A 12,589-nucleotide genomic window follows, 5' to 3' on the forward strand; every position below is an offset into this window, starting at 1 on the left:
ATTATAAAATCACTCTATAAAAGTTCTATCTGGTTTTTCACAATCACCTGATTTGCATTTTGTTGTATAGCTATTTTTTGCAACAATTAGATCTTGCTGTCAGTTTGAGGAGAATGATTTATTACCTTGGATTTATGGATTACCATGGGAGCACCTTGGCTAACATCTCGAATGTATGCCCAGACTTACCACTTGACACTTTTCTTGGTGACTAAAGACGGCAGTCAGTGGTGGCACATACTTTTAATCTAAGAACGTGGGAGGCAGAGGCAGACAGATTTCTATGTTTTGGGCCAGCCTGATCTACAGAGTCAGCCAAGGCTATACAAAGAAACCCTGTCTTAGAAGAAAAAAAGAGAATGGCCAGTTTATATGGTATCTACCTCATTATTTGGAGACTTCATTATGATCACCTTCATATACTTTAGGAAGTTTCTATTCCATCATACCTCCTATCAAACAAACTTCAATTCTCTCCTTACATTCCTTACCTCAAACCACTTCCCCTCCATATAGCACTCATCATCCCATTCCCAATTACCCACTCTCAGTCCACTGCTAAATTCTGTTTTATTACTCCTTCCCAGTCTCTTCCTTTATACATAACCTCTCTGGGTTTATGAATTGTAGCTTAGTTATCATTTCTTTAACCGTTATTATCTACATGTAAGTGAATGGATAACACAATTATCTTTTTGCATCTGGTTTACCTCAGTCTGTATAAATTTTTTTCTACTTGTTACCATTTGCCTGCATATGTTATAGTGTTATGTTTCGTTTTGTTTTGACAACCCAGTAATACTCTGTTCCCAGTTATATATAGAATAGTTGAATGAAAGATAGTATGTACATGAGGAAAATGAAATAAATTTAGTACTCATGTATGAAGTTCCCAGAAGAATGAAACAATGTACTGAATATGAGACAATGTCAACTCTATAATATATGAAAAAATGTAGAATATAGTTTCTATTACTTTATTTGAATAAATTAATTTTTTATGTAAATAAAACCATAAAGCCTTATAGGTTTCATCAAGCATCTGTTTATTAAAGAAAGATGAGGAGTCTAGCATAACTATGATCAGAGAGGCTTCACCCACCAACTGATTGAAAAGGATGCACTGACAATCAGTAGAGCTTGGGGAATCTTGTGGAGGTGAAGAGACAGGAGGGGAGAGGAAACTGGGAGGAACAGAGGGAGGGGAAACAGCAATATGAAGCTAAATTAATAAATAATTTAATTACTAAGAGGAAAGAAAGAGTAGTGTGCCTCAACAAAATATTTTTAGCAAAATTTCTGTGGTTCATCATGTCAGAAAGAACATCACTAATTCACGAGAAAACAGAAACAAAACAAAACAAAAACAACAATGAAATGTGCTGGGCAGCTCCTTCTTCTTGCTTCTCTTTAACTCCTTAAAGGGGGCATGTGCATTTTCTCAATCACGCATCATAAGCTTGTAGATCATCTCTGGTCTGGAAACAACTTTGTTGGTCCTTCCATGCCCATCTAATGCCTACTTTAAGATCCATTATGGAAGACCTCTGAAAAATTTCTGCCAATTCTATCACAATTCTCTTTCTATACCTCTATTTGTTTATAGAATTCAGTGTTGAAATACTGGGATTCTAGAGTCTTGCCTATATTCTCATAACATCCACTTGTACACTTAAGGAATTCTTCATATATATGGTTTGTTTGCATTCCAAATGACTTCCCCTTTCCTGGTTCCCCTCTTCCCATAAGTCCTGAGTTCTCTTCCCTCAGGCTATTCCCCAATCACTCACTCCCATTTCTCTCCCCTACAATGTACTCCCCTACAATGCTGCATCAAGCCCCTAAGGAACTCTTATAACCATTTTCACACCAAAAGTACAGGAAAAGATTTTAATTTAAGAATATATTTTAAAATGTGACATGTGGAATGATATTTCAGGTATTTTTTCAAAAGAAAAAAATGTAAAAAAACAAAGTTTAATATTAAAAGAAAAGTTTCTGATTGCTCCTTTTTGAGATATAAATACATGTATGTGAGCATAACCTTAACTTTATTAATATGTAGACACACCTACTGATAACAAACAAACCTAAAATTATGGGCATGTATATATTTTATCAATGACATATAATCTCAGCTGTGGCTTTTATTTTTGGCATTAGAGAATCCTAGTCATATAATAAAGAAAACAGCAACTTTGGATATTATGTATAATATTCTATTCAATAAGGAGGTACATTTTAAAAAACCACATACATAATCTACAGATGGATCTAAGGATAATTATATTTATCCTTAGAAGAATTGCCAGCACAACAGTATATGGGGGGTTTGAAAAAGTCATGGTCAGAAAGATTATTTAAATTCATCTTCAAATACATGGAAAAATTAAACTTTATTTCAAAAAATATGTAGTATCATTAAAGACATATAGCTTAAAAGTCCAAATAAGAAATATCTTCACAAGACTCTCAAAATTTTTCATAGGATTGATGACTTTGTACTCTATGATGTTCATTATCTACTTTCACTTTTAATGGGAATAAAAGTAATTAATACCCACAAACAGGAAATGGATCTTACAGAAATCTGTAAGGAAATCAAAACAGAGATGAATTTTTTTTTAGATAAACAATCATTTCCCTGACATTTCTTGGATAAATATGATATATTAGAAAAAGAACAATTGGTGTTATTAGTTTAAGATAATGAAATAACATTTCCAGCACATTTATTCAAATTCTTAAAATCATGGTGTCTGAAGCAATAGGGCCTTGATACTTAATACTTAGAGGCAACTAAGAGCTACAGGAACACCCCAAATCACTGAGGTTTCTTTTGAACTCTCTTGAACAACAACTCAAAAGAAGGCTTCCCAATCCTGGAACTGAATTTTCTTGGGGGGACTAGCTCTCAGAGTATCAAAAAGTTTGATGTAAAGTGACAAGGGATGAAACAATCAATAGTCCTATCTAGGTGAAAATGGTATGAATAGCAATGACAGTTATAGCAAGATATCCCCAATGGTGCAATAATGACAGAAACCAATAGCTAAATATCTTAAGCCCTACATAACATGAGGATACTGATGCCTGACACTCTAAAACTAGCCAATCAACAAGTCCGTAAAGCCACAGGCTCTAAAGGATACTACTGTGATTTTTTCCAATCTAGTATATTTTCTAAGTATATTAAATATATATCCTTATACCCACAGGTACTGTCTGTCATTAAAGCCACTTCTTTCTGCAGGAGATAGAGACTATAACAGAAATCCTAAAGCTGATCAAATGCAAAGAAAGACTGGATATGTGTTTTACAGTCCCAGTGAATACATAATCACGGTAACTACTATACCAAAAGCTCACAGACATCAGAGATGAGGAATAAAACGGTTTCCAGAGATAGAAACCAGATGTTTGCTTTGAGATAGTATTTTCTCTCTATGACAGGGTGTTGTACACAGAAAATCTCAAAAATATGGCTTCTTAAAAATTACTTGAACAAGTAAAAAATTTCCAACACTTGACACCAAAGTAGTTAGATGAAATTTCACAAGTCTTTACCCTAGATGAAGTGTTACAGACAATGAATAGTGACTGAGTATAGGAGAAATATGTCTTCACCTGAGACGAATTTTATTATAGGTTGTACAGAGCCATATTGGGGCAGTCTTGCACTTGGTCAGAGTTTGACTTTGGTCAAGGTTAACTTCTCCCAGTTAGCCAGGATCCTGCTCCACCTAGGGTGGAGCGCTCGAAGTAAAGGCTAAGTTCATTGTTCCTCCAGGTATAGGAATCCCTGAATTAAACAGGTGACCCACCCAGCTGCCGGAGCAGTCAAGACGAAGACCTCCAAGAGAAGCTAGACAACTTCCACCGGAACTCAGCCTGGAGTCTGGGGGGAAGGGTTTGCCCAAACTGTTAAAAGGTCCGGCGCCATTAAAGTTTACGGCTTTGATCAGTGAACATTGACTTGGCCGCGCTTTCTTTTCGCCCCTCTTCCCTATAACCCCAAAATTCTCTCAACAGGTAACCCGGTTTACATGTGGCTGCGGGCAGCTACATAATTGGTGCCTGAACGTGGGGCGACCTGGTACGAGAGAATTTCCTGAGGTAGCCCTATCCAGCGAAGCTTCGCAGAAAAGGTGGTAAGAAGTAGTATCCGCACGGTAAGCAACATAGAGGTCAAAACTAGTGCTAGTGAATTCGTGTCTATTGTTGTGAGTGCAGGAAGGGATACAGTTTTTCAAGCAAACTGTGCGGCCCCGGCACAGGGACTGCTTGGGTTGATAAGATAGGGAAATATGGGGAAAGAATTTGGTAGGCATTTGCCCAAAGCTCGTAAGAGCTGATTTCGGCGAAAAGAAAGGGGTTTTTAAAAATAGGCATATGTCCACAGCTTCTAAGAGCTGTTTAAAGAGGAAAATGGATGCAATTGCTTAACAAGCACGCTTAACTTTCTGTGTATCTTTCCGTGTTTGTCCCGGTGCACCGACTGTCTATGTGTATGTTTATGTCCTCTCTGTGTCTTTGTGTGAATGACTGTTTCATGTTAAAAAGAAAAATTGGTAAAGATTTCATCTGCTGGCAACCTCTTGAGCCAGCCACAGTTTGTGTGGGGATTGATTCAAAGCCACGCTGCAGCAGCGTAGCTCACTCACCCAAGAGGCAAGCATGGCTGGGGAAAAAGCCGCTCTTAAAAGCCCAGAAACCTCAAGATTTGAGAAGACCTTGGTTTGGCTTGTGAAATTCATGTAGTCACTTTATACTTGTTTCTAATTGGTTTTAATGGTATAAGGCTTTACATTTCTTGACTAAAGAGTTATAAATTAATTGGTTATTATGTAAAAGGTATAGTGTTATTAAGAAAAGGTTAGTTTAAAACTGGTGATTCAGTGTTAGAGCTATCTTAACTAACTACACGTGGCCTAACGCCACTCATGCTTTGTTCTTGTTTATAATTGGATTTAAAGGTATATTTTGCATGTCTTGACTATAGAGTATTGGCTTAAGTCACTGGACATGATTTAAAAGGTATAATGTTATTAACAAAAGTTAGGTTAAAGCTGGTAGTTTAGGGTAGTCGCCATTTTTAAACAAACACGTGGCATGACGGTTAAAGCTGGTAGTTTAGGGTAGTCGCCATTTTGAACAACACACGTGGCATGACGCAATCCAGGAAATACAGGCCTTTGGGACGCTCCTAAATTGGCATGGTGTTTCATGTGAATCTTGGCCTGGAGATTGGACTTAATGAAGATTAAGATTTAAAATATTGTCTCTTTAATAAGTTACACTGTTATACACTTGAACATAAGAACTGGCAGACAAACCTTGTGCTGTAAATATGTGTTTGCCATTGATTTTAAAGAAAATAGATTGTTTAAAATTGAGATTTGCTTCCAAAATTACAATTGTGCTCTAATATTGCAAGAAAACATTGAGTTACAATAAAAATCAGTGTGTCATTGGCTACAGTTTTCAGTTTACAGGCTCATAATTGTTAACATTTTGTAATTAAGATAATTTTGAGAGTGATACAGCTATGGGTTTGAAAGGCCCATTGCCACTTTTCCACAAGTTTATAGGCTACAATGGTAAGAGCAAAATTTAACCCTCCAAGATTAAAAAGGATATCTCTGTGGAAATGTATTTGATATCAAGTAGGTTCCTTTGACCATGAAATTACAGGTTTCTTTTGTTTAATCCTGAAAACGTCCTAGCAGGTTTGGGTCTGGTCTTAGTTAAAAGGCTCAGATCTAGTCCTTGCCAAGGACTAAAGGTGGATCCTAGGGCAGAAAAAAAAATGTGTTTTGTCTCTGTTTCAATACTAGAAGTTAAGATCTTAAAATTTTCAGTGTATAATATTCATAGAATGTTTGTTACAGGCCCTTGCTCCTATGGACTTTTAGAATTTTTAGGTAAATGGCTTTCAAAGGTTGTTAGGATATATTAATTGGCTTTATCTTATTTACCTCATTTTAAGCTTGCCACAAAAGGTCTTAAACCTCTGTTTTCAAGGTAGGAAACATTTGTTCCTTGCTTCAAGCAACAATCAAATTTATTATTAATGGTTGATCTATTACATGGCAAGCATTTTTAGGCAAAATTAATAATTGTTATCCAAAAGATAATTTGTACTATCAGATCACATGTTTATTCGTTTAAGTTTCTCCCTGCTTCAACACAGATACCTGAATTGGGTGCTATAGCAGCTATTTTTAAGATGTTAAAGGTCAAGCTTTTAATAATAGTATATATATATATATATATATATAGCTCATGGTTTATAATTGCTTAAAATTGGTCCATTTTTAATACTGTTAATTCTTAATTTCTACAGTTTATACAAATGTGATTCAAATTTCTAAGAACAAAGGATATGTTCTCTAAATGACTGTCCTTTAGGTATTTGAAATAATTTTATATTTTGTGCACATCAAATTGTAAAGATTTGTTCTTGATGTCCTCAATTTCTACCTCTACCACGTAATGGTGTTAATCCTAGAGGACTTGTTATTACAGATAAATGATATTCATATTTCTAATTTAGAAGATTAAAAAAATATGTACATGTGACTAATGATTCATTTTTAGGCTGTCTAGTTACAACTGCTCTAACAGAAAAAACAACTAAAAATGCTATGTTTATTTTATATAATTACATAGTTATTGCCTATGTTATGGTTTATACTTTGTGTTCCAACTTAAATTAATAAAACAATATCTTCTTGAAAGAGAGAAGAGAGGGGAAATCCCTGTACATATCATTTATATTATGCTTACATGTTTTAAAAAAAAAATTAAAATTTGGATGCCAAGAAACTCCTTGCTAAATGTATATGACATCTTGTAATTAGACATATTGATGTCTAGGTGAAATGAAGGAATTCACTTACTAACATATGCCATGATCCTGATTTAATATTGGGGGAGAAGGCATGTCCTCTGTTTTTTCCACAGAATGCTGCAGAAGATATGCTGAGTGTGCTTGCTGAATGCCCAGACCATGGTAACATAAGAGCTATATTGGGTATATGTTCTTGACTTACCTCAATTGTTAAATGTCCCAGGTTAGATAAATTGCCTAGCTTCAAGCTTTTAGACTTTGTGGGACAGAACATGGAGACTGTTTTGCTAGCTTAGGAAAAATTAATCTAAAGTAGAGTTAAAATGACTCTTCTCCTTATTGTGTTCAGTTGACTTAACCATAGACTAGTCTAGAAATAATTCCAATATTGAAGATTCCAATTTTGAAGATGGCTAACAATCTTCAGCCAGCTGTGTTAATTTAACATATAGTCTCCACTTTTCCTGAGAAGTAACAGCTTATTTCTTGATTCACAAGGCTACCTCCCCCACCTCAGAGGCCAAGCTTTGGGTCCTTAAAGTTGTTAATTTACAACTGAATTGGATACATCTGGGACAAGTTAATCCTATTCCACCTTTAACTCTTGACCTTGTCTGTTAAGCAGACTGGCTGTCTCCACCCAGGCTCACCTGGATGGAGAGATTGCATGTCTGTTAAAGACACTTGCAGACCCCCCTGGCTTCAAAACTTACACAAGTGGATCTCCAAAGAGGGAGCCACATAGAACTCAGATCTATGTGTGTTTGTTTATGAACAAACATGGGTACCAGCGAGACGTGCGAGGCAAAGCACTGCATGGGGAGGTGAATTTCTGCTTCTGAGTCCCCAGGAAGTACACCTAATTGCATAGGGGTTAACGTCGAGAGGCTGTCCTTAAAATAATAAGGGAGCCTATTACCCCTCCTCTGAAAAAGACGTTATACAATATTTAAGAGGAATTACGGTCAATGCTTCCCCTCCTGGTTAAGGCCCGCCTTCTTATGAAGGATATTTATCCACGTGTTTTCTACCTCCTCGTGTTCAAATTAATAAAAAATGGGAGGACATGTACAGAGCCATATTGGGGCAGTCTTGCACTTGGTCAGAGTTTGATTTTGGTCAAGGTTAACTTCTCCCAGTTAGCCAGGATCCTGCTCCACCTAGGGTGGAGCGCTCGAAGTAAAGGTTAAGTTCATTGTTCCTCCAGGTATAGGAATCCCTGAATTAAACAGGTGACCCACCCAGCTGCCGGAGCAGTCAAGACGAAGACCTCCAAGAGAAGCTAGACAACTTCCACGGGAACTCAGCCTGGAGTCTGGGGGGAAGGGTTTTCCCAAACTGTTAAAAGGTCCGGCGCCATTAAAGTTTACGGCTTTGATCAGTGAACATTGACTTGGCCGCGCTTTCTTTTCGCCCCTCTTCCCTATAACCCCAAAATTCTCTCAACAGGTAACCCGGTTTACATGTGGCTGCGGGCAGCTACAATAGGTAATTGGATCTCTAATAGTCAGCTCTAACTGTATATAAACATAAGCATCTAAATAAAATAAGATGGCCCTATTTGCACATAAATATGCAAATATATTTTGTTATATGTGCATATATGTTAAATTATAAGTCACGAATCAGAGAGAGAGAGGTGGGGGAACTTGGTAGGAGTTGGAGGGGAAAAATTAGATAAAAATTACACATGCACACACACAAACAAATGTACATATATTCCTGACAGTCTGTAAATAAGTAACTGAAAAATGTAAAGAAAAGTATCCCACAAGGACTCTATATGTAAGGTGGAGCCACATTTACATAAAAGCTATGAACAGAGAGGGAAAAATATTACATTATTTCATTAAGAAAGAGAACTCCAGAGAGCCAAATATCCTCCTTAAAAATGGGGTAGAGAGCTAAACAAAGAATTTTCACCTGAGGAATATCGAATGGCTGAGAAGCACCTAAAGATATGTTCAATGTCCTTAGTCATCATGGAAATGCAAATCAAAACAACCCTGAGATTTCACCTCACACCAGTCAGAATAGCTAAGATCAAAAACTCAGGAGAAAGCAGGTGCTGGCGAGGATGTGGAGAAAGAGGAACACTCCTCCACTGCTGGTGGGGTCGCAAGCTGGTACTGTCACTCTGGAAATCAGTCTGGCAGTTCCTCAGAAAACTGGGAATGATATTTCAGGAGGACCCAGCTATACCACTCATGGACATATACTCAGAGGATTCCAAAGCACATAATAAGGACACATGCTCCACACGTTCATAGAAGCCCTATTTATAATAGCCAGAAGCTGGTAACAACCCAGATGTCCCTCAACGGAGGAATGGATACAGAAAATGTGGTATATATACACAATGGAGTGCTATTCAGCCATTAGAAACAATGAATTCATGAAATTCTTAGACAAATGGATAGAACTGAAGAACAACATCCTAGGTAAGGTAATCCAGTCTCAAAAGAACACACATGGTATGTACTCACTTATAAACAGATATTAGCCTAGAAACTTGGAATACCCAAGACATAATTCACATATCAAATGATGCCCAAAAGAAGGAAGGAGAGGCCCTGGAAAGCCTCAGTGCAGCAGTATAGGTAAATACCAGGACAGGGAAGTAGGAAGGGGTGGATTGAGGAAGAGGGGGAGGGAAGAAGACTTATGGAAGTTTCGGAGAGAGGAGATCCAGGAAAGCGAAAATCATTTGAAATAAAAATAAAGAATATATCGAATGAAAATAAGGGGGAAAAAGGAAAAAAATCTCTAGTTATATTATTAATCCTAGCACTCATTGGCTACATCTAAATATGAAAGCAGCAACAGTAAAATATATCCTATGAATAATAATAAGAGTTAAAATAAAAGATAATAAAAAGAAAGAAAAATATATTAGAGAGGATATATTCATTTTTTACTCTGAATATATTCAAGAAATAAAAATGCAAAGAAGGAAAGTGCACCATAGAAGAAGTGGAAAAGGAAGAGAAGTAAAGAGGAGAAAAATTAGATGCATTGTTTATGGCCACAACACAAGCACTTCACTTAGATTGTGACTCTCTTTAGTATTCTCTTCATAGCAAGCTTGACATCCTTGTTCCTGAGGCTATAAATGAGAGGATTCAACAAAGGCAGCACAAAAGTGTAAACTACTGAAAAAAATTTCCTTTGAACTACAGATTTTGCAGATGATGGTTTGATATGGGCAAGCAAGCCAAATCCATAGACGAGGGCAACAGTTATTACGTGAGAACTACACGTGCTCACAGCTTTGGACCAGCCCTTAGATGATGACAAATGGATAACATTGACAAGAATCAAAGCATAAGAGGATACAATAATGAGGCTAGATATAACAACAACTACAGCCACAGAAACAGAACTTATGAGCTCACTGACATGGTTGCTATCACAGGAAAGCTCAAGGAGGGGGAAGGTATCACACATGTAGTGGTTGATAACTTTTGAACCACAAAACCTGAGCTGAATTATACATCCTGTGTGGACAATGGCAGAAGAGATACCCATTAAGAGTGCAGCAAGCATTAGCAGGGAACAAGCCCTGGGAGACATGACTACTGTGTATAGCAGAGGCCTACAGATGGCCACATATCTATCATAGGCCATGGCTGTCAGCACATAGCACTCAGAGTTAACAAAAAGACAGAAAAAAAACAGCTGAGTCATGCATCCTGTGAAAGAGATGGTGTTGTGTTCTGATACAAATCCCATCAGCATTTTGGGGGTAAAAACAAATGAATAACAGAAGTCAATGAAGGACAAATTGAGGATAAAAAAGTACATTGGTGTGTGCAGATGCAAATTCAGACAGATGAGAGTCATTAAACTTAGGTTTCCCATCACAGTGGCTGTATAGTTCACCAAGAACAGGACAAATAAGGGCCACCGGAGCTCAGGCTGATATGGCAGTCCCATAAGAATGAACTCAGACACTGAAGATTCATTTTCCACAATCATTGGCTTCATGTGTTGCATCTGTAGAAATTTAATCAGAACCAGGTGAGCTTAGCAAGAAAATCTGCATCTTAAATCTGGAGACAGAACTGAAGTTCAGTCTTTCTATTCTCAGTGTTGTCTAAAGAAATGCAGCAGGGCATGACAACCACTATTTTTCATGTTTCACCCACAATGAGTGACTTTGTCCTGAGATAAAGCTGAGAGGAATATTGCTGAAAAATTCCCCATTATTCAGCATCCACTAATGAACAGAACTAAAAGAAGTCATCCAGGGGCTTGTTCCCAATTCCATGATTTATACTGCTTTATATTTGAAGAGAAAATTATAAAGCCATGGGTGATTTAGTACTTGCCATTTTCCTGGCTGCTTTATTGTTGTTGAAGCACAAACACCCTTTCTTCCCAGTGTCTTAAAGATTCTAGTGTCTCATGATAAATGTATTAATATCCATCAGAACAGATCCATCACTGGCCTTTAGAAACCCATACACTTGGGGAAAATGACATGATTTCTTTTTGAGAATTTATCTCAAATTTTCTCCTTACCTACACGATGGAATAGAAAAAGAATATGCATGATTCTTGACATCCCCTCAATCAGATTCCTGTCTCTTTGATGGACCAGCAGAGGAAAGTTTTCTCATTGTTATGATTTCCTGCCAGTTTCCATGAAACCCTTCATGGTAGATACTTCTGGGCCTATTTACCATAGGTGCTATAAACCTAACATTGAATCCTTGGGGATTTTTACCTCCAGGATTACATAGTTCTCAGGGCAGAGTTGCATGCTATCCTTTGGGAAATTTTACATGATGCAAGAACAAATCTAATTGAGGAAAACTCAAGCATATAATCACTTGCCATTTCTTATCACCTTCTGGGATTTTGTTGATAAATATGCAATTCTTTAACTTTCATCATACATTTTGTACAGCGTAGATTAAAGAATAATGATAGAACAGTAAATGCTTCTGAGTTAAACCCAGAATGTACCACATTTTCAGTATCCATTCCTCTGCTGAAGGGCATGTTGTTACTTTCCAGCTTCTGGCTTTATAAATAAGGCTGCTATGAGCATAGTGGAACATTCCTCCTTATTACATGTTGGACCATCTTCTGGGTATATACCCAGGATTGGTATAGCTGAATCCTTAGGTAGTAGTAATATGTACAATTTTTCTGAGGAACTACCAACCTGATTTTTAGAGTGGTTTTACCACCTTGCAATCCCACCAGGAATAGAGGAGTGTTCTTCTTTCTCCACATCCTCTCTAGCATCAGATGTACCCTGAGATTTTGATCTTCGACAATCTGACAGGTGGAATCTCAGGGTTGTTTGATTTGCATTTCCCTGATGGTTAAGGATGTTGAACATTTCTTTAGGTGTTTCTTATATATCTTGTATTCAGTTGAGAATACTTTGTTTAGGTCTGTACCTCATTTTTAATAGGGTTATTTGGTTCTCTGCAGTCTAACTTCTTGAGTTCTTTGTATATATAGAATATTAGTCACCTATCGGATGTAGGATTGGTAAAGACATTTTCCCAGTCTGTTGGTTATCCTTTTCTCCTATTGATAGTGTCCTTTCCCTTACAAAAGCTTTGCAATTTTATGAAGTCCCATTTGTCAATACTTGATCATAGAGCATAAGCTATTGGTGTTCTATTTAGGAATTTTTTCCATGTGCCCCCGTGCTCCAGATTCTGCTCCCCTTTCTCTTGTATTAGAATCAATGTATCTGGTTTTATATGGAGGTCC

The 12,589-nt window shown here is 37.1% G+C and overlaps 1 protein-coding gene across 1 annotated transcript; it reads right to left on the reverse strand.

The window, feature by feature from the left end:
- Positions 1-9,898: 9,898 nt before the first annotated feature.
- On the reverse strand, positions 9,899-10,849 carry LOC127690028 (olfactory receptor 143-like). The gene has a single exon (XM_052189594.1). The coding sequence runs from the start codon at positions 10,847-10,849 to the stop codon at positions 9,899-9,901; it is 951 nt and encodes a 316-aa protein (XP_052045554.1).
- Between the last annotated feature and the right edge of the window lie 1,740 nt (positions 10,850-12,589).

The sequence above is a fragment of the Apodemus sylvaticus genome, chromosome 7 (assembly GCF_947179515.1).
Source record: "Apodemus sylvaticus chromosome 7, mApoSyl1.1, whole genome shotgun sequence".
Lineage (NCBI taxonomy): Eukaryota > Metazoa > Chordata > Mammalia > Rodentia > Muridae > Apodemus > Apodemus sylvaticus.